The sequence below is a fragment of the Gadus morhua genome, chromosome 13 (assembly GCF_902167405.1).
Source record: "Gadus morhua chromosome 13, gadMor3.0, whole genome shotgun sequence".
Taxonomy (NCBI): Eukaryota; Metazoa; Chordata; class Actinopteri; order Gadiformes; family Gadidae; genus Gadus; species Gadus morhua.
In genome coordinates this window covers 5,771,434-5,793,856 of record NC_044060.1, presented here as the reverse complement: position 1 = coordinate 5,793,856, position 22,423 = coordinate 5,771,434, and the positions used below count along the sequence as shown (strand labels likewise).

The 22,423-nt window shown below is 52.4% G+C and overlaps 1 protein-coding gene across 1 annotated transcript in view; it reads left to right on the top strand.

Moving 5' to 3' along the window:
* scn8ab (sodium channel, voltage gated, type VIII, alpha subunit b) overlaps positions 1-20,203 on the top strand; it is a gene marked incomplete in the record, with an annotated part of 37,262 nt that extends 17,059 nt beyond the window's left edge. Inside the window, 18 exon segments of the mRNA XM_030375120.1 lie at positions 349-630; positions 2,113-2,436; positions 4,339-4,471; positions 4,971-5,209; positions 7,202-7,375; positions 8,178-8,534; positions 9,042-9,215; positions 9,587-9,883; positions 11,445-11,562; positions 12,495-12,649; positions 13,735-13,908; positions 16,013-16,135; positions 16,965-17,249; positions 17,333-17,386; positions 17,481-17,618; positions 17,866-17,970; positions 18,140-18,410; positions 18,713-20,203. Coding sequence (XP_030230980.1) covers positions 349-630; positions 2,113-2,436; positions 4,339-4,471; positions 4,971-5,209; positions 7,202-7,375; positions 8,178-8,534; positions 9,042-9,215; positions 9,587-9,883; positions 11,445-11,562; positions 12,495-12,649; positions 13,735-13,908; positions 16,013-16,135; positions 16,965-17,249; positions 17,333-17,386; positions 17,481-17,618; positions 17,866-17,970; positions 18,140-18,410; positions 18,713-19,878 — 4,569 coding nt within the window.
* Positions 20,204-22,423: the final 2,220 nt, after the last annotated feature.

Below are 22,423 nucleotides of genomic sequence, written 5' to 3'. Positions count from 1 at the left end.
CAAAAACACACAAGCACACACCACACCAACGCATGCACACACGCGTGCACACGCACACATTCACGTACACATGCACCCACCAACATGTAGATACAGACACACACCGACACACAGACACACAGATACAGATACAGACACACATGCACAAACGTATCTATAAACACGCACACGCAAATACAGCCAAACACCCAAGAACACACACGCACACTAGTGCACAAACACACAAACACGCTCACACACACACACACACACACGTACACGTGCGCGCGCATGCACCCACACTCATACATATAAACAATCACACACCACATTCTGTTATTTCGGGCTGTAATCCCACTCGCCCCCCAGGCCGCTGCCATGGCAACGTCGGCGGGCACGGTGTCGGAGCCGGCGCTGGATGAAGAGGGGGGGGGGCAGCTGTCCCGCAGCTCCTCGGAGGTCTCCAAGCTCAGCTCCAAGAGCGCCAAGGAGCGCCGCAACCGCAAGAAGAAGTGGCGGCAGAAGGAGCAGGAGAAGGAGAAGGGCGACAGCGAGAAGGTGGTGAAGAGCGAGTCGGACGACGGCAGCAAGAGGAGCGGCCTGCGCTTCCCCGGCAGCCGGCTGGGACGCAAGGCCTCCATCATGAACCAGGTGAGCACCATGAGGCCACACCTGGTCTATCATGGACCGGGTGAGACCCTGGACCAGGTGAGCCAGCTGGGCCGCAAGGCCTCCATCATGAACCAGGTGAGCACCATGAGACCACACCTGGTCTATCATGAACCAGGTGAGACCCTGGACCAGGTGAGCCACTTAACCAGGTGAGACCCTTAAGCAGGTGAGACCCTTAACCAGGTGAGACCCTTAACCAGGTGAGACCCTTAACCAGGTGTGGCCCTTAACCAGGTGAGGCCCTTAACCAGGTGAGACCCTTAACCAGGTGAGGCCCTTAACCAGGTGAGGCCCCTAACCAGGTGAGAACCTTAACCAGATGAGGCCCCTTACCAGGTGAGACCCTTAACCAGGTGAGAACCTTAACCAGGTGAGGCCCTTAACCAGGTGAGGCCCTTAACCAGGTGAGAACCTTAACCAGGGGAGCCTCCATTAGAACCAGCTGAGCCTCCATCATGAACCAGTCGAGAACTATGGACCAGGTGAGCACTGCTATGTGTCCACTGCGAGACCGCAGGTCTAGAGTACGGTGGATGTAGGTCAAAACGCTGGTGATTGTTTCAACGGCCACTTGATGCAGCAGCCCTCATCAGGTTGATTAGAGCTACGCCCCTACTTCATCTGGTTGATTACAGCTAAGCCCCTCCCTCATACACACTAGAGCGTCGTTTTGGAAGGTCTGCCCAGGAACGGGCTCCCCGTCCGGTAAGCATTGGCCACTCCAGCGGTGGGACACTCACTTATTGTTCCATCTGTATGATCGCCGGCCCCCTGTTCCTATAGATCTAGACCGCCGGATTACATTATCTCCTCTGACCCAGTTACTCTGTCCGTCTCCTGCGGTTCTATCGGCCCCATTCTGTCCCTGACTCCCCCTTTCTCCCCCCCCCTTCCCCTTCTCCTCCCCCCCCCCCCCCCGCCTCAACTGCCAATCCACCCCACCCTTCCTCATCCTCTTCCTCATCTACTTCTTGACCCGCCCTCCTTCTTCATCCACCAACTCCCCATCTCCCTCCTCATCCTCTACACCCGCCCTTCCTCACCCTTTGCACTCCCAATTTTCCTCCCCATCCTCCTCCTCCTAATCATCTTCCTCACCCACCATGGTTCTGAATCCACTCTCCCTCCATCTCCCTCAACATCCTCTAACCCACCCTTCCTCCCCCTCTTCCTCTCCCTCTCCTCCTCCTCCTCCCCCTCTTCCTCACCCTCTGCACCCCCATCTCCCCCCTTTCCTCCTCCTCCCCCTCCTCCTCCCCCCTCCTCCCCTCCCCCCTCCCCATTCCCCTCCTCTCCTCCCTCTCCCCCTCCTCCCCTCCCCTCTCCCCATTCCCCTCCTCTCCTCCCTCTCCCCCTCCTCCCCTTCCCCCATCCTCCTCTTCCACCTCCGCCTCCCCTCCCCCCCTCCTCTTCTTCCTCTCCCCCCCCCACCTCCTCCTCCCCTCCCCCCCTCCTCTCCAGTCTCTCCTCAGCATCCCCGGCTCGCCCTTCATGTCGCGCCACAACAGCCGCAGCAGCATCTTCAGCTTCAAGGGCCGCTCCAAGGACGCCGGCTCGGAGAACGAGTTCGCCGACGACGAGCACAGCACGGTGGAGGAGAGCGAGGACCGCCGTGGCTCCCTCTTCATCCCCTACCGCCGCAACAGCTACAGCGGCTACAGCCAGGGCTCCTCGCGCATCCACCCGCTGGCGCCGCACACGGGCGGCAAGAGGAACAGCACGGTGGACTGCAACGGCGTGGTGTCGCTCATCGGCCCCGGGCCAGGCGGCCGGCTCCTGCCTGAGGTGAAAATAGATAAAGCAGCCACTGACGACAGTGTAAGGACGTCCATGAGACACACATACGCTCTAGGCATGTGGTGGTGCCCTCCCTCCCTCCCTCTCTCCCTCCCTTCCCCCTGACTCCTCGTCCCGACCCCCCCTATGGGCCCGGACTCCTCGTCCCAGGCTCTCCGGCTTCTCCTTTGCCTCCTTCTCATTCTATCCTTTGCTCCTGTTCCTGTAAGTCCCTCTGGGGGCCCCAACGGGTTCTAACATGTTAGCGAGGACCTGTCCATGTTCGTCATGTAACGGGACTGGACCCAACAACCTAGTTACACACTTCCCCACCCTGGCCCCCCCCCCGTTGCAAAGGCAGGTCCCAACGCACTGCGTACGGATCATAGCCCGAACTCAACGTTCGTTAAGATCCTACTGAACTTCCTCTGCAACACTCACCTTAACAACACAGCTTTAAACAGTTGTTATAGAAACTCAAACCTCGTGGAAGGGAGTCTCTCAATGGATACTCCCTTAAGAACCGAGCACTCAGTATCTCCTTAAGCCTCTCAATTGCCTCAATCCTTCCTCTCGCTCTCTTTACGTTTGACTTGACATCTTGCACTTGATGCTGTCCCGACGCCACCCGACCACCGGGTGGCGCTAAAACACCCAGCTTCACTTTAACAGCATTCCTCCGGCAGCTAGCATGGTGGTGTGACACCCCTTTATTCTCAGCCGATCCGATTGATTTCCCCCTTTTCTACCATTCCGTAATCCAACAGAGCATGGTGTAGCAGTGAATGGTGTTGTGGAACGGCCATCTCCTCTTAACATGCATGTCAGAGCATGCAGGGGAAGAGTGCTTCGTCATGGAATATGAATCACGGGCAGATTATTGCAGGGTTGTGCTGAACTGTTTTGTAATGTTGTGCCGGATACTGGAGGGTAGGAGGGGTGACTGGATGAGTCATGTTATATTTATGTCTTGAATAATTGTGATGCCGTGGTGTACCAGGTACTAAACTGTGTGGTTTACCAGGTGTGGTGTACCAGGTGTTTACCTGTGTGGTGTACCAGGTGTTTACCTGTGTGGTGTACCAGGTGTTTACCTGTGTGGTGTACCAGGCGTGCACCTGTTTGGTACCAGGTGGGATTACCTGCCTGGGTTACCAGGTGCTGACCTGTGTGGTGTACCAGGTGTTTACCTGTGTGGTGTACCAGGTGTGCACCTGTTTGGTACCAGGTGGGATTACCTGCCTGGTTTACCAGGTGTTGACCTGTGTGGTGTACCAGGTGTTTACCTGTGTGGTGTACCAGGTGTGCACCTGTTTGGTACCAGGTGGGATTACCTGCCTGGTTTACCAGGTGTTGACCTGTGTGGTGTACCAGGTGTTTACCTGTGTGGTGTACTAGTTGTGTTTACCTGTGTTGTGTACCAGGTGTTTACCTGTGTGGTGTGTTCCTTTGTGGTGTACCAGTGTTTTTAGCTATGTGGTGTACCAGGTGTGTTTAACTGTGTGGTGTACCAGGTGTCTACCTTTGTGGTGTACCAGGTGTGTGTACCTGTGTGGTGTACCAGTGCTTTACCTTTGTGGTGTACCAGGTGTTTACTTGTGAGGTGTTTACCTGCGTGGTGTACCAGGTGTGTTTACCTGTGCTGTGTACCGGACATGTTTACCTGTGTGGTGTACCAGGTGTTTACCTGTGTGGTTTACCAGGTGTGTTGACCAGGTGTGTTCACCTGTCTGCATTACCAGGTGTTTACGGTGTGTTCACACATTGTCTCCTCCATTCTGGAAGGCTTGTGAAGCTTAACGATATGTTAGGATGGTGTGTGTGTGTGTTTGTGGGTGCGTGTGTGCATGTCTGGGCGGGTGTGTGTTGGGTCATGTGACTGACACGGTGCGTGTGTCTCTCTGGGAACAGACCACAGAGGTGGAGGTGAAGAAGAAGCACTCTGGGTCCCTGATGGTGTCCGTGGACCAGCTCAACTGCTCCTTCAAGGGGAAGGACCGCGCCAACAGCCAGATGAGCGTGGTCACCAACACACTGATGGAGGGTAAGGCCTGGTACTAGATAGGACTCTACCTAGGACTACCTATGACTATGTACACAAATAATAATGTTGACAATATGAAGACATCAACCGTTTACTGCTTTTTCTGCTGGGTGGTTTATGAGGGCCTATCTCTAACTCTTTCCCCATCCTCTCTCCCATACTCTCGATCTCTCCCCGTCTCTCTTTCTCTCCCCCTTTCCTTCTCTCTCTCTCTCGAACTCTCCCTCTTTCCTTTACTCTCTCTCTTGATCTCTCTCTCTCTCTCTTTCTCTCCCACTTTCCTTCTCTCTCTTTTTTTTATCTCGATCTCTCCCTCTTTTATTTTTTCTCCCTCTTTTCTCCCGCTTTCCTTTACTCCCTCCTCTCCCTCTTTCCTTTACTCTCTGTCTCTCTCTCTCTCTCTCTCTCTCTCTCTCTCTCTCTCTCTCTCTCTCTCTCTCTCTCTCTCTCTCTCTCTCTCTCTCTCTCTCTCTCTCTCTCTCTCTTCCCCCGTCTGCAGAGCTGGAGGAGTCTCAGCGGAGTTGTCCACCTTGCTGGTACAAGTTTGCGAACATGTTCCTCATCTGGGAGTGCTTCCCTTTCTGGCTGAAGATCAAGCACGTAACGTACCTCATCGTCATGGACCCCTTCGTGGACCTGGCTATCACCATCTGCATTGTGCTCAACACACTCTTCATGGCCATGGAGCACTACCCCATGACCCCTCACTTTGAGGAGGTGCTGTCCGTTGGAAACCTGGTGGGTGGATGAAGACCAGCCCCACTGCATGCTGGGATACGCTTCAGAAACAGATGCTTTCGTTTTTTTTTTTTTTCACCAAAAATGGGATTAATTGTGTCCGTGTGAAAGGTGGCCATGCCTGAGCAATCCCAGTTTCCCAGAGCTTAGTTTGATATATATATATATATATATATATATAGTGTTTTCTTCTCCTTTTAATTAATTTTCTCTGGACGTACGGTAGCATGAATAAACCTGGATCTGCGGCCATCTTAGCTAGGTCAGAATTAAGATCCCATGGTTGGTTACGTTTTAATTAATGGGCACGGGGCTGACAGTGAGCAGCCGCTAAATGAATCAATTAATTGATAATTAGGTTTTCTTTAATAAGGTACACATGATACGATGATCTATGTCATACGTCTGAGTCGTACATACAGCGTACATTATCCTTGCTTCTAATGAACCCCATGGATCAGATGCTGGGAGAGGGCAGAGGAACAAGGTGTCATGATGTAGGAGGGCAGGCGTCTGAGGAACCCATGAGCAGATGGCAGCCTAATCTATGGAGATGATTGGATACAAAACCCTCTGTACCGCACACACACACGCACTCTCACCCAGTCCCTCACTCACTCACTCACTCACTCGCTCACTCGCAGACCTTTTATGGGGCCTCATCAAAAATTCAGTTCCATTTTAATGCAGGCAACCCGCCTTCTTCCTAAACTCTAAAACGCCGACGTCAGTCAGTCTCTCTACCCGTCCATTTTGAACCTTCTCCCTCTCCTCCCTCTCTACCGGCCTCCCCACCCACACACACTCAATGTCTCTCTCTCTCTGCTCTCCTCTCCCTCCAATCAATGGGCTTGATCGTAAGCCTTGAAAGCGGCCTCTTCCAAGGATCTATTCCGAGCTTCACTTGACCAAATTCAAAGCACTGATTCGGTTCTCCCCCAATCGGCTTTCATCGCATAACACGATTCAGCCGCCAGTGACCGGCAGACAGCAGACGCGCTGTCTGCTGGCTGCCAGGGAGGGGGGGGAGCGGGAAAGTGAGGTCATGGGGATTGGCACGCTGTCAGAAGATGAAGAGAAAACAAGGCACCGCTGCAGTTCTGGAGGTTGATGAGTTCAGTGGAGCAGGGGGTGGGCCCCGGTGGATGCAGTGGACCTCCGGGTGGGCACTGGGGGGTTGATGGGTACAGTGGATCACTGGGGGGGGGCTGGTGGGTGCTGGGAGATGGACAGTTTAGGGTCCTAAGCTACTGCGCTGCTGCTGGGATAGTACAGTCCTACTACTTGGACACTACAGTGCTGTTACTGGGACAGCACCGTGCTGCGACGGGGACAGTACAGTGCTGCTATTTTGACACTACAGTGCTTTATCTGGGACGCTACAGTGCTACCACTGGGACCCTACTGAGATGTGACTGGGACAGTACCATGATGCTGCTGGGAAAGCACAGTGCTACTGCTCCGGCTGCTCTATGACCTTGCTCTGTCTGGAGAATCACCCAGAGAGAGAGAGAGAGGGAGAGCAATCCTTTTTTTATAATCAGCAGCACATCAAACCAAACGCTACGTAGGCAAAACCACAGCTTTCCACTCACTGCTTATGCTCCACTTTTCCCCTCCTGCAGTCGTCCGTGTAATCACATAAAAACCTCAGCTGCTTTCGCTTTGTTTTCTGTTCTTTTATTTTTTAGAATTTGTTCCCAATAGCCCAGCAGAATACTGGAAGATCGTTTGCAGATATATGCAGATAATTAATCATTTAGGGCTTTATACCTTCTTTATTTTAAATCAAAGGGATTTTCTAAAATAGTTGTAACTTAAAACAGATGATAAAATGGGGGCAAACTTTAATTAATTAAAATATTGAAGTGGTTAATGCCGCGTGCCCTAACCCTAACCCATTCTGTATCAGTATTCTATGTATGATTATGTAAATATATATATGTAAATATACATCCCCGCAGCCAGCCTGACCTGACCTTTGACCTGCAGGTGTTCACGGGGATCTTCGCGGCGGAGATGTTTGCCAAGCTGGTAGCCATGGATCCCTACTACTACTTCCAGGAGGGCTGGAACATCTTTGACGGCTTCATCGTAACCCTGAGTTTAGTGGAGCTGGGATTGGCTGACGTGGAGGGTCTGTCTGTGCTGCGATCCTTCCGATTGGTGAGTGGTAGAAGGGGGCGGAGCGTCACCTGGTGGTAGATCAGTTGGAACCTCCTGATTGGTGCTCTGAAGGTCTCTTCTCCAGGAGGTCTCTAACGGCTCATTTTGGGAATGCTTTGAATCGCAACCAATTTGAACTTCTTCTGCTTCTCCTCCTCTTTTCTTCTCTTCCTTCTCCTCCTCCTCCTTTCTCCCTCTCCTTCTTGTTCTACTTGTTCTTCTCCTCCTCTTTCTTCTTGTTCTTCTCCTCTTCCTCCTCCTTCTCTTTCCTCTTCTCTTCCTCCTCCTCTTTCTTCTTGTTCTTCTCCTACTCTTCCTGCTTCTTCCTCTCCTCCTCCCGCTCCACCTCCTCCTCCTCCTCTTCCTCTTTCTTCTTGTTCTTCTCCTCTTCCTCCTCCTCCTCTTTCCTCTTCTTCTCTTCCTCCTCTTTCTTCTTGTTCTTCTCCTACTCCTCTTTCTTCTTCCTCTCCTCCTCCCGCTCCGCCTCCTCCTCCTCCTCCTCCTCCTCCTCTTTCTTCTCCTCCTCCTCCTCCTCCTCCTCCTCCTCCTCCTCCTCCTCATCTTTCTTCTTCTCCTCCTCCTCTTCCTCCTCCTCCTCATCTTTCTTCTTCTCCTCCTCCTCTTCCTCCTCCTACTCCTCTTTCTTCTTCTCCTCCTCCTCCTCCTCCTCTTCCTCTTTCTTCTCCTCCTCCTCCTCCTCCTCCTCCTCCTCCTCCTCCTCCTCCTCCTCCTCCTCTTTCTTCTTCTTCTCCTCCTCTTCCTCCTCCTCCTCCTCCTCCTCCTCCTCCTCCTCCTCCTCCAGCTGAGAGTGTTCAAGCTGGCCAAGTCCTGGCCCACCCTCAACATGCTGATCAAGATCATCGGTAACTCGGTGGGCGCCCTGGGGAACCTGACCCTGGTGCTGGCCATCATCGTCTTCATCTTCGCCGTGGTGGGCATGCAGCTCTTCGGCAAGAGCTACAAGGACTGCGTGTGCAAGATCGCCGAGGACTGCGTGCTGCCGCGCTGGCACATGCACGACTTCTTCCACTCCTTCCTCATCGTGTTCCGCGTGCTGTGCGGCGAGTGGATCGAGACCATGTGGGACTGCATGGAGGTGGCGGGCCAGACCATGTGCCTCACCGTCTTCATGATGGTCATGGTCATCGGCAACCTGGTGGTAAGGAGTGCAACGACACATAGGAGAAGGGCAAAGGAGGAGCAGAGTTCACCTAGACCCTTACCCCCTCCACGCCTCTCTTACGCACTCATTGTATGTTGTACAACCTAGCACTTATAAACAGTACTTAGCATTGTGAAGCACTTTTTCCTAGCGATTTTTAGAGTTGTGTTCATAGATTGTAGTTGTATAGTTGCGTTCATAGATGTTCCTAGAACCAAGTGCTTGGCACTCGGTTCCATGAACATCCTTACCGTACCGACAGCGATATATTGTCCTTTCTCTTCTCCTGACAAATGTTCTTATTGTAAGTCGCTTTGCATAAAAGCGTCCAAAGGCCCTGAATGAAATGTAATGTAAATGAGAAGAGCGATGGGAATAGATGACTGTTGTTTATTCCTTATGCTGCTATTAGTTTGGATAGAAGCACCTCAGGGGTGATCAGTAACCGGTCGAGTAGGGGTGTGGTGGGGCTGTGTATGACGGCTACTGTGCCTGGTATTCCAGGTGCTGAATCTGTTCCTTGCCCTGCTGCTGAGTTCCTTCAGCGCTGACAACTTGGCCGCCACGGACGACGACGGCGAGCCCAACAACCTGCAGCTGGCCATGGCGCGCATGAAGATCGGCATCGCCTGGTTCAAGGTCCACATGCGCATCCTCATGGCCCACATCCTCAAGAAGGTAACCGTGGAAACCGTCCAGTAACCACGGTTACTGGACGACACCAGTAACCGTGGCGGTTGTTTTTTCTTCGTTGTGTTCTTCGGTGTCGCTGCAATGGTTTCAACACGACTCGTCCTTGGATTAAACAAAACATTGATTTGATTCCTCACCTGGACTCGGCTTAGCCTCCCCGTCTTATCCTATCTTTGTTGTGTACGGGGAATGGGTTAACCTAGGGATTGTTTGGGCTTGGCACTTGGTTCTATGAACATCCTTAACTGTACCGACAGCGATATAGTGTTGTTTCTCTTTCTTCTGACCAATGTACTCATTGTAAGTCGCTTTGGATAAAAGCGTTTGCTAATCGCCCCGCAATGTAAACTCCACAGCCGCTGGAGGATGAGCAGAAGCCCCTGGACGACATGTACGACAAGAAGCTGAACTGCATCGCCAACCACACGGGCGTGGAGATCAACCGCGAGCTGGACTACGCCAAAAACGGCAACGGCACAACCAGTGGCATCGGCAGCAGCGTGGGCAAGTACATGATCGACGAGGACTACATGTCCTTCATCCACAACCCCAACCTCACCGTGTGCGTGCCCATCGCCGTGGGCGAGTCGGACTTCGAGAACCTCAACACGGAGGACTTCAGCAGCGAGTCGGACGTGGAGAACAGCAAAGACGTGAGTAGAGAACCGGTGTGGCCCTGGTGTGGCCCATGGCTGTTTCTTCCTCTTTAGTTGATCAACCGGCGTATCGGTTTCCCCTCACGTTGTAGGAGGATGTCGGGCAAAAGGCGTTGCTTCGCAGCGTATTATAATAATCGCTTTATCGTTTCCAGCTGCACAAATGTTAGCGAAGTTGATGTTTAGTATTCTAATGAGGGCTTATGACTATTGTGCGTAAGTCGCTGGGAAGAGATGAAGTTTTAGGGTGGGTGTCGTTGAGGGACGTCTGGAACCTTCTGCTCAGTCTGTGTGGACGGAGGGAGGGGGCGGGCTGAGGACTGACCAGAGACAGAGGGGAGGGAGGCAGAGGACTGACCAGAGACAGACAGGGAGGGAGCTAGACGGGCTCAGCACCTCTACTCTCTCAGGAGTCGATCCCCTCCAACGCTCTCCTGCTGGTCCTCACTGTCTGAGATGTTTGATACACGCTGGGTGGGGGGGTGACCTTGGCCTGGTTAGCAGAGGTAAGCGGGTCCAGACGGAGAGAAGCAGCCTCCCCCCTTTACCTGCAGTGTCTCTCCAGGCTCTTCTCTCTGTCACCCCCACGTCCCCCGCCCACCCCGCCCACCAACACCGCCATTGGAGGAGGGTAGAGGCGCTGTCAGCCAATCACAGAGAGAGAGAGAGGGGGGGGCTTCAGTGCTGTGGTATCCCAGACAGAAGGAGGGAGAGGGGGAAGAGGAGGAGGGAGCGAGGGAGGCATGGAGGGAGGGGGAGAGGGGAGAGAGAGAGGTAAGCTTCAGTGCTGTGGTAGCCCAGACAGAAGGAGGGAGGGAGGGAGGGAAGAGAGGGAGGGAGGGGGGGGGGGGGGAGAGGGAAAAGAGGGAGGGAGGGAGAAGGAACGAGAGGTAGAGACACACAGTAAGAGAGAGAACTGGGGAGTCGGCGAGACAGCGAGAGAGGGAGAGAGGGAATGCGGCCGCCGGCTGCCTGCTCAGGATGCTAAAGTGCACCATCATTCTCCGGTCGTGCAGTGGAACGGCTCACTGCATCTGGGACTGCATGTGTGCCAGAGTGTGTTCTTCAACACCAGGCCTGCGTACAGCGCTGCTCCCTGCGATCCACCTTGACTCATCGTCCGGTGCGGCGATGATGTCTCAGTGCTGAATCTATGCAGGAGGAGGCCAGCCCCGCTGCAAACACAACCCTTTTCACTTATACTGCCGTCTCCTCAGAATCTCCCACGTCGTCCGGAGCGCACACTGAAGCGTTTGAAGGGGCTCTTTGAATATCGGGGCGTTGTGTGACGATGACACCGTCACCTTCCTCGCTGGTGCAGCGATCGCACTCCGGGGTTCCTGACGTAGACGGGGACGTCTGTGACTCCCAAGGTCACCTCAGTGGAGGAATGATTCAGTGGCATAGAGGGGCCTTACACGACAGGGTACCCCCAGGATAGAGGAGGAGGGGGAGAGCACCCCCCCCCCAGCTCCGGGTTGGGGATCCCTTAACCCTGACCCCCCTGTGTCCTCTGGTCCGGGGATCACCTAACCCTGACCCCTGCTCCTGTCCCCAGCTGGACGACACCAGCTCGTCGGAGGGCAGCACCATCGACATCAAGCCCGACCTGGAGGAGGTGGCGCTGGTGGAGGTGGTGGAGGAGTACCTGGACCCTGACGCCTGCTGGACCGACGGTAGGGGGCCCCCCGTCTCCCCCGTCTCCCCCATAGTGTCTCCCCCATAGTGTCTCCCCCATAATGTCTCCCCCATAATGTCTCCCCCATAGTGTCTCCCCATGTTGTCTCCCCATGTTTTCTCTCCCCCATAGTGTCTCCCCAGTAGTGTCTCCCCCATAGTGTCTCCCCCATAGTGTCTCCCCATGTTTTCTCTCCCCCATAGTGTCTCCCCATGTTGTCTCCCCATTTTGTCTCTCCCCCATAGTGTCTCCCCAGTAGTGTCTCACCCCTAGGGTCTCCCCCATAGTGTGTCCCCAATAGTGTCTCACCCATAATGTCCCCCCATATTGTCTCCCCCATACTGTCTCCCCCTTATCGTCTCCCCCATGTTGTCTCCCCATGTTTTCTCTCCTCCATAGTGTCTCCCCAGTAGTGTCCCCCCCATAGTGTCTCCCCATGTTTTCTCTCCCCCATAGTGTCTCCCCATGTTTTCTCTCCCCCATAGTGTCTCCCCATGTTGTCTCCCCATTTTGTCTCTCCCCCATAGTGTCTCCCCAGTAGTGTCTCACCCGTAGGGTCTCCCCCATAGTGTGTCCCCAATAGTGTCTCACCCATAATGTCCCCCCATATTGTCTCCCCCATACTGTCTCCCCCTTATCGTCTCCCCCATATTGTCTCCCCTATATTGTCTCCTCCATAGTGTCTCCCCCATAGTTTCTCCCCATAGTGTCTCCCATATTGTGTCCCATATTGTTTCACCCATAGTGTCTCCCCCGTAGTGTCTCCCCAATGTTGCCCACCCCATATTGTCTCCCCCAAATTGTCTAACAAAAGTGTCCTAACACATCTCAGGGCCCTGCTGTCCGCAGTGCGGCCAGAACAGACCAGTCTGTAAATACCGCTGGGACCAGTAAGGCTCATCGTACCTGTTCTGTTTCCCTGACAACCAGAATGCATCGCCAAGTACAAGTGCTGCGACGTGCCCATCACCCACGGCTGGGGCAAGCACTGGTGGTTCCTGAGGAAGACCTGCTACCTGATCGTGGAGCACAACTGGTTCGAGACCCTCATCATCTTCATGATCCTGCTCAGTAGTGGAGCTCTGGTAAGACCCCGACCGGGGGTCCGAGACCTCTTCTGGCCCCTGTCCCCATTGACCCCATTTCCAGCTGCTTCCAGTCGCTACACACTTAGGGTTTAGTAGTAGTTTGGGACTAGTAGTAGTTTGTTCGTGGCTCTGAAACCTCAGGAAGTCAGTCCTTCTTACAGGACGTCTAGGAGGCCTTCTAAACAAACAGTTTGCCCAAATGAATCATCAAATATCTAGAGCATGTTTCAGCAATCTCCTACGACCCCATATGCAAAACAGGGGACCCCGATTGGCTCCTGACCCCAAGGTTGGGAACCATGGCATCCCAGGGCAGTGGACCCACATACGCACACCCACACACGCACACACACACACACACAAAAACACACGAACACACACACACAGACGGACAGACACACAGACACACAGACAGACAGAAAGACAAACACACAAAAACACACAAAAACACACACATACACAAAAAAACACAGGCGCTATGGGGGAATGTGTCATCAAAGGCCAGGAAGTAGCTGCTCTGCGTTTTCCTCGTGCGTGACGTGGCGTGATGCCGCCGCTAATGGACATCAGAGTGCTGTTGGCCCTGCCCCCCCCCCCCCTCGGCAATGAGGAACTCGCTGAGGTCTGCATCTCTGTGGAGGACGCCAGCCAGATAGTGATCTGAACCACTTATGTGTGGAGGGGTGAACACGGGCTGCAGGAGGTCGATGGGCTGAGTGGTCAGGACTGTAGGGGGGGAGGAGCAGCCATCGACCCCCCCCCCCCCCCCTCCCACCCCACCCCCACCCCCCACCATCAAACAGAAGAACGTTCCATTTAGCCGCTCCCCAAGACACGCCCATGTGTTGTTTCACCTGAAACCCAGGAATTCAGCTCCAAATTAATCAGCCCGCCTGTGTGTGTGTGTGTGTGTGTGTATGTGTGTGTGTGTGTGTGTGTGTGTGTGTGTGTGTGTGTGTGTGTGTGTGTGTGTGTGTGCTTGTGTGTGTGTGTGCGTGTGTGTGTGTGTGTGCGGGTGCATGTGTGTATCTGTTTGGTTGTGCGTGTGTGTGTGTGCGTGTGGGTGTGTGTCTCTCCTCCAGGCCTTCGAGGACGTGTACATCGAGCAGAGGAAGACCATCAAGATCATCCTGGAGTACGCCGACCGCGTCTTCACCTACATCTTCATCCTGGAGATGCTGCTCAAGTGGGTGGCCTACGGCTTTGTCAAGTACTTCACCAACGCTTGGTGCTGGCTGGACTTCTTCATCGTGGACGTGAGTCTCCCACCCCCACACCGACGTGTGGACGTTTTAAATCTTTATTTCAGTATTCGTCTGATTCCATGCCGTGTTTACATCATATTCTGGTGGGTCTACAGTATCGATGCATTCAAATGGAATTGAACTGTGATTGCGTGATACTGTTTGACTGTTAACGACTGACCCACAGACGCACCAAAACATTGCTTCACTAAAGTCGTACATGCGACCCGATCTCCTGCTCCACGTTCCAGACCTCCTTAGACGATGTGCTGAAGGCTGCTTCCAGGAGGAGGCTCTCTGACACGTCCGCCTATCAGGGATCCGCTCTCAGGAGAACCACGGCTCTCTTTACCGATCTGCTGTTCAATACGTTAAAGTCAAACGGTTCCTTGGTCCGTTTCCGGCCGGGAGATGGAATGCAGAGGAGTCGTTTACATCCGAACGTTCAATAATGTCTAAAACAGATATCCTGTATGTAATACATTAGATAGTACCGACCAATCAATCAGGTATTGATTCAATTGATCTCTCTGATGTTCTCCAAGTGGAACGTAGAACACGTCACCAGTGACTGTTCGCCCCTGTTTTGATCTTATTTAATATCTGATGACTCGCTTCGTGGACCGACGTGCCTCCTGACGGTTCTGTAGGTTCAAGACCTCGTTTCGGGGCAACTTCTCCGCAAGCCAGTGAGCCTCCAGCTGGTCCGTGCCTGCGATGCCGAGCGACGTCCTGGTAGGGCACCCATAGGGTGCAGGGATCAGGGAGATCTACTGAAGTGTGCGCTGCCTAACCACCCCTTGTCTCCCTCCCGGGTAGGGTCCCAGCGGTCTGGCTTCCACCGGGACACGTCCCCCCGTTGGACTTTATGACATTCCCACAGTGATCCCGGTGACTCCGGGAACGACCGGAACAGGGTTTTTGATGTCCGCTGGAACACGAGCGCCCCACCACTGACCTGTCCTCTCTCTCACACAGCAGGTGTCTCACAAAGTGTATGTCTCTCGCTCTATGGTAGAGAGAGGCTGCTGCTGCTGCTGCGAGAGAGAGAGAGAGAGAGAGAGAGAGGGAGAGAGGGGGCACTGAGAGGGCCCGTGTGGGAGGTCCAGGGTAAGGTCGATGTGTTGTGTGACGGCTCTTCCTTCGCAGGTCCTCCTCCTCTCCTCCTCCTCCTCCTCTCCTCCTAACCCCCCCCCCCCCCGCCCTCCCCTCCCCAGAGAGTAGTCCCCCCAGCCCCCCCCCCTCTCTCCCTGTGTAACTCAAGCTGCTCTCTTGGTGTGTGAACCAGCGTGTGGTTTCCTTTCCGTGTGTCTCGTGGTAATCTCCTGTGCCGCGGTGACTTCTTTGTTGTTGTGCGATGGTTTTTTCTCCTCCTCCTCTCCCATCGTCTCCATCTTCTCTCCCTCCCACCGTTTTTCCACCACAAGTTTCTTTCCAGGAGTGCTGACAGCTTGTCGTAAGCTGCTCAGCGGGCTTCACCCCCCCCCCCCCCGTTTGCCAAACTAAGAGCAAACTCAGTTAATCGCAAACTAAAACACATATCCAGAAAAAAACTTGGGGGAGTGTTGTGGCTATCTCTCGTAACGTTCTAGCTCACCTCCGTTCTCCGTTCTAACCTCCTTCTTTCTACCTAACTATCTAATCCTATCAGCCTAGTCTCTGTTGTTATCGTCCCCTTCTTAAGTACCGTCTCTCTCTGGGCACCCCTTTATCGTGTGCTTTCTTCTGCCCTACCCCCTCCCCGACTCTCTTTCTATCCCCCTTTCCTTCTCTCTCTTTCCCTCTTTCCTTGACTCTCTCTCTTGATCTCTCTCTCTCTTTCTCTCCCACTTTCCTTCTCTCTCTTTTTTTATCTCGATCTCTCCCTCTTTTATTTTTTCCTTCCTTTACTCCCTCCTCTCCCTCTTTCCTTTACTCTCTCTCTCTGTCTCTGTCTCTCTGTCTCTCTCTCTGTCTTTCTGTCTCTCTCTCTGTCTCTCTCTGTCTCTGTCTCTGTCTCTCTCTCTCTCTCTCTCTCTCTCTCTCTTTCTCTCTCTCTCTCTCTCTCTCTCTCTCTCTCTCTCTCTCTCTCTCTCTCTCTCTCTCTCTCTCTCTCTCTCTCTCTCTCTCCCTATAGGTGTCCATTGTGAGCTTGATAGCGAATGCGTTGGGCTACTCCGATCTGGGACCAATCAAATCGCTCAGGACTCTGAGAGCTCTGAGGCCCCTGAGGGCCCTCTCACGTTTCGAGGGGATGAGGGTAAGCCAGGGCCCGTAGGTAGGACTGGCCCCAGGTCAGCAGTAGAGTCACCATGCTGGAGGTTACAACTGAAACTCAAGGGGAACTTATCAATCTCAGCGCTTGACCAGAGAGCGGGGAACAATTGAACACATAGATGACCTCGACATATCTGTAGTCAATGCTGATCCATGTTGTTTTCAATAATTGTGTAATTCAAATCACATCCTATAAATTGATCGTCCTGAAATATTCTCCCAAAAAAAAGCTCTCTTTGTTTGCGAGACCATCGACACTCCCAACCCGTCCCACTCACCCTGAGCGGTTTATTGAGCTCAGAACTCAATCACACTCACTGCGACTTTAAAGTTGTGATGTTGAACTTCTATCGATGCTAAAGCTCTCCTGGTAGCCCCTTATCGTTGCTATTAGGGGAGTTTGTGGTGAACAAAGCACAGGCGGCTCATATCTTACCCGGTGCACACAGACTTTATAGGAAAAACAGTTTTGGTAATATTTTGGTTGAGCCCCCACATGCGTGCCCTAATATTCGGTACAATGGAAACATGGAACCCAAATAGACTATCTACGTTTATCTTATCATATTCCTCCTCACACTAGTTCCGCAATCTTTTTTTTTTGTAAAAATATATTTATTAAGTTTTCAAATACGACAACACACAGACATAATCAAAAATGCACACACAAAACAAATGATAAAAAAAACAAAGGACATATTCTGCATTCTTAAACGTTGCACCCGGTGCAAGGGTTCCTGCATGTGGACGAGATGCTTCTGTGGGCCCTTGGAGACTGCGGAGACAGTAGCGCCCCCCCCTGTGCTCCCCAGGTGGTGGTGAACGCGCTGGTGGGCGCCATCCCCTCCATCATGAACGTGCTGCTGGTGTGCCTCATCTTCTGGCTGATCTTCAGCATCATGGGCGTCAACCTGTTTGCGGGGAAGTACTACTTCTGCTACAACGAGACGGCAGAGGCTATATTCCTGCCCCACGAGGTCAACAACAAGACCGAGTGCTTGGCCTTCATCAACGCCAACTACACCAACGTGCGCTGGAAAAACGTCAAGATCAACTTCGACAACGTGGGGGCCGGCTACCTCGCCCTGCTGCAAGTGGTGAGCCCCGGCTCGTCCCTGTTCTCCGGGTGTGCGATTTCCGCTGAGCAGAGGTCTCACGCTTTGTGTCTTCTCCCTCACAGGCCACCTTCAAAGGCTGGATGGACATCATGTACGCAGCGATAGACTCCAGAAAGGTAGGGGTGGCCAGAGAGGCTCAGGCCTCGTTGGCTAATGAGTACTAGAACATGGCTGTTTGGATGGTCTGTTTGATTTGGGGGTGCTTTACAGGTGGAGGACCAGCCCATCTACGAAGACAACCTGTATATGTACGTCTACTTTGTGGTCTTCATCATCTTCGGATCCTTCTTCACCCTCAACCTCTTCATCGGTGTCATCATCGACAACTTCAATCAACAAAAGAAAAAGATAAGCTGATTTTCTCGTTGATTATGCAGACTGTAATGATGGCTGTCAAATGTATGACTGGGACATTATTATGTTTAACCAGAAACTGATCTCTCTCTTGGATGCTAAAGTAGGTGGTTTGTATAATGGGACTTCTCCTGCCTGCTCAGTTCCAGCCTTTTAGAAACGACCAGAACCTTCACTACACGGTGACACTGGTGGTTTCTCTGAGGTCAGATTGTAACCATTTCTCTCTTGCCTCCGATACTTTGGAGGTCAGGATATCTTCATGACGGAGGAGCAGAAGAAATACTACAATGCCATGAAGAAGTTAGGATCCAAGAAACCGCAGAAACCGATACCCAGGCCACTGGTAAGGACTGGAGTCATCTGTCCTCCATTTTGAATATCGCCACGGCAAATTACCTTCGACCTTGACGGCGGCATATAAGCATGTGAAGATGACTATGGTGCTTCTGACAGAGCTTGTCTATCCAGCCTCTTAGCCCTGCCTCACACTTCCCCTCTCCCTCTCTCTACAGAACGCTTTCCAGGGCATGGTGTTTGACTTCGTGACGCAACAGGTCTTTGACATCTCCATCATGATCCTCATCTGCCTCAACATGGTCACCATGATGGTGGAGACGGACGACCAGACGGACGAGACGGAGCACATCCTCTACTGGGTCAACTTCGTGTTCATTGTGGCCTTCACCACCGAGTTCGTCCTCAAGCTGTTCGCGCTGAGGCACTACTACTTCACCATCGGCTGGAACGTGTTCGACGTGGTGGTCGTCATCCTCTCCGTCGTGGGTAAGCCTTCGATTGTTGGTTTCTCCTCTCGTGGAGGTCGTCACGATGACAGCAGAGACCTGTGTTTGGTGAGGTGTGAGAGGTTGTCCTGTACTGCCTGAGAGTGCAGAAAAAAACAATCCTTCTCTTGCAGGCGGGGAGAGCATGTTTGTTGCGGGTTTGATGTATTTTGAGAGCGAGGAGTCCCTGGTGGGCTCAGCCGTTTGAGGTCTCTAGTGGCTCTCTCGCTTAGACCACCGTAAGTCATTACCACACTCTTCTTTTCAGTCAGACTGATCATGTGTTCTCTGCTTCCACTTCAGGGATGTTTCTGGCGGAGTTGATCGAGAAGTACTTTGTCTCGCCGACCCTGTTCAGGGTGATCCGACTGGCCCGTATCGGCAGGATCCTCCGCCTCATCAAAGGAGCCAAGGGCATCAGGACTCTGTTGTTTGCCCTGATGATGTCCCTGCCTGCCCTGTTCAACATCGGCCTCCTGCTTTTCCTGGTCATGTTCATCTTCTCCATCTTCGGCATGTCTAACTTTGGCTACGTGAAACACGGGGCCGGAATCGACGACATGTACAACTTTGAGACCTTCGGCAACAGCATGATCTGCCTGTTCATGATCACCACCTCGGCGGGCTGGGACGGCCTGCTGCTGCCCATCCTCAACTACCCCCCGGACTGCGACCCCACCCTGGAGAACGCCGGCACCCCGGCCACGGGCGACTGCGGAAACCCCTCGGTGGGCATCTTTTTCTTCGTCATGTACATCATCATCTCCTTCCTCATCGTGGTCAACATGTACATCGCCATCATCCTGGAGAACTTCAGCGTGGCCACCGAGGAGAGCGCCGACCCGCTCAGCGAGGACGACTTCGAGACCTTCTACGAGATCTGGGAGAAGTTCGACCCGGACGCCTCGCAGTTCATCACCTACTCCAAGCTGTCCGACTTCGCGGACTCCCTCGACCAACCGCTGCGCGTGTCCAAGCCCAACACCATCGAGCTGATCGCCATGGACATGCCCATGGTGAGCGGCGACCGCATCCACTGCCTGGACATCCTGTTTGCCTTCACCAAGCGCGTGCTGGGCGACAGCGGCGAGCTGGACATGCTGCGGCAGCAGATGGAGGAGCGCTTTGTGGCGGCCAACCCGTCCAAGGTGTCCTACGAGCCCATCACCACCACCCTGAGGCGCAAGCAGGAGGACGTGTCGGCCAAGATCATCCAGAGGGCCTACCGCTCCTACCTGGCGCGGCGCGGCTTTGTGTGCAAGCGCAAGCAGGCCAACAATAAGGTGGAGAACGGCGGGACCAATCAGGATCATGAAAAGAAGGAGGGCACGCCCTCCACAGGCTCGCTGCCCTCCTATGACAGTGTAACCAAACCTGACAAGGAGAAGCAGGACGACAACCAGGAGGGCCGGGGAGGACGGAAGGAGAAGGGAAGGAACCAGAAAGACGTCAGGGAATCTAAATGTTAGAGCTTTGGAGTAATAATCCCAACAATAACAATAATAATTATAATAATGTAACTTCAAGCAAAGCGAGAGGAAACCATCTAACCCACACAGATGTACAGATTATTTCATTTGCAAGTAAGAAAAAGAAAATTATTCAATAATTTTGTTTACAGACTTCATTCTTGTATCGACGCAGAGAGAGCCCGCCTGATCGGGCGCAGCTTAAAGACACTTGAACTCAAGGCCGCCCAGACATAATCAGCGTACCGTGCCACGGCGTTGCATCTGCACTACTGATCAAAAAACAATAAGGGAATGAAAAAAAAAAAAAAGACAAAACACTGAAGAGATGTGCTGGAAGGGGCAGACGCTCAGACCAGCTCCACTGGGAGAGAGACTAGTAACTTCTGCTAGAGCACGAAGGAGAGGAACTCACTGGGGAACCGAGATGTGGATGCAAGCAAACGGATTTCCGTTGGGGGAAACTAGTCTTGGGGATGCGGGGTCGGAGTGTGGGGAGGGGGGGAGGGGGGGGGGGGGGGGGGGTTGTAACGGAGGATTGTCTTCATAGAGCGAGTCAAGAGGAAGGAGCGGGGGACTAGAGACATAAAGACCCAGAGGACGAGGGTTTTCCTTGGTTTGTTAATGCTGATTATCCTTGTATCTCCACTTCATTTGAGAGGCAAAAAAAATGCAAAGAGGTAAAAAAAAAGAAAAAAAAAAGAACAATAGTCAATATTTTAAAGCGTGTCACTTAACTTCTCGACTCATTTTATCTTTGTTACCCACATCAAATGCTTTTTCTACATGGGCTTCACACCGATTGGTTAAGGGTCTGTTTATTAAGGGGTCACCTCGGGCCAAGGGCTTACATTTACTCAGAAAGATTTCCAAACAAATACATAAATAATTGTGCTTGTTCAATGCATAGAAATGACTTGCATGATGGCATGTTTTGATCAGAAATCTTGCATGAATAATCATAGTCCACAAAACACTAATACTCAGACCACGGCGGAGGCTGGCGCTGCCTCCAGGCATTGTCGGAAATTGAACGTTAGATCAAATCATTTGTTTGACAAGGAGACGCGATACGGGGGTTGATAATCTAACATGGAATCCTATTTTTTCTCTCTTAAAAACAACACTTTTAAAATGGAAGATATTATAACTGTTGCCTACGTAGACAAGGATGAGGGCGCTGTCGGCGGGAGGGTGAGGGCCGCAGAGAGCAGACAGTGTGTCTGCCGCTCTGGAGACGGTCAGTGTGGTGGTGATGGAGATAATGGATGACTGTGTGTATTATGGGATTGTACTGTTGGGGAAAAAAAAAATACTGTAAGAATATAGAAGCTTATATTTATAATTTGTATGCAGCATTCTCACCTCTGTAATGTATCATACCATCTGCCTTTGTTTTGTGTGAGGGGCGTTTTAAGAGTGTCTTAGGCAATCAGTGATCAGGAGGGAATTTCAGAAGGTGTGTCAACTTAATTTTTCCCGGTCTGCTTCTCTGGAAGCGGCGGAGCGTTCTGGAAGGGCGTGGAAGGGGGTTGTTGTGATGAGTTCAACTATTATTGTTCCGTTTTGAAAATGGATTTGGCTCATTTGCACATGTTTTTGTCTCCCTTGGCGTCTGTCGGTCTAGTAATGTATCTTTCCGTGGCTGATCCTGATTTAACACATGTTTGAGCCACATTCAGGACGAGGGGGAGGGCGACGGTCTTGTTTGGTGGGTGTCTGTCAGCTACTGGCATGTTGGAGAGAGCGAGAGAGAGAGAGAGCGAGCGAGAGAGAGAGTAAGAGAGAGAGAGTAATATTCTGAATGGATGGAAGATATTGTGTGGAGAAGCCAAAGAGACCTGCCTTGCCGGTGGGATTGGGTCGTATGCCCTGCCCAGTCTCTTTTATCCCTGTCATTACTCGACAGAGAGACCCTAGAAATGTATGCAATGCTTGAAAAATTCACCCCTTTTTCTCAGGAGATATTATAGATGCATTATCATGAGCTCTGCAACTAAATGCAAGTGAATGTGACGAGAGTATTTATGAAAACATGTTTTACTCTTTTTGTGTTATATGCCACGCTGAGGGACAATGATGGGGGCTGGGGCCCTGTAAGGGCCCCCGCCAAGCCAGGGGCCACTCGAAGCTTCCTGCTTGTGATGCTTAGAACTATAAGGCTAGATGCATCTGGGTCACATGGAACATTTTGCTGGCCGGTAAGCGGCGTGTTTGTATCGGTAGCAGATTACATTTGTGGTAATGTCACCATGGACTGTCACCTGGTCTCAATAAATTACGGTTAAAAACAATACAATTGCTCACCCCGATAATAATCACGGATTTAGAACACACTGTGAGGAGATGGGAGTAGACTGGTGGACGTAGGTACGAGCAGCAGCACACTGATTCTTTGTTTGGAGGCTCAGAGGACATGCCCCGGAGTAGCGTTGACCCCCGTGGTCTCCAGCCTCTCATTCGCCATGTTTCTTCATATTGCTATACTGCATAATAAATACCAAATAACCAACAGAGCAATGGATGCATTGTTATGGTACTGTGA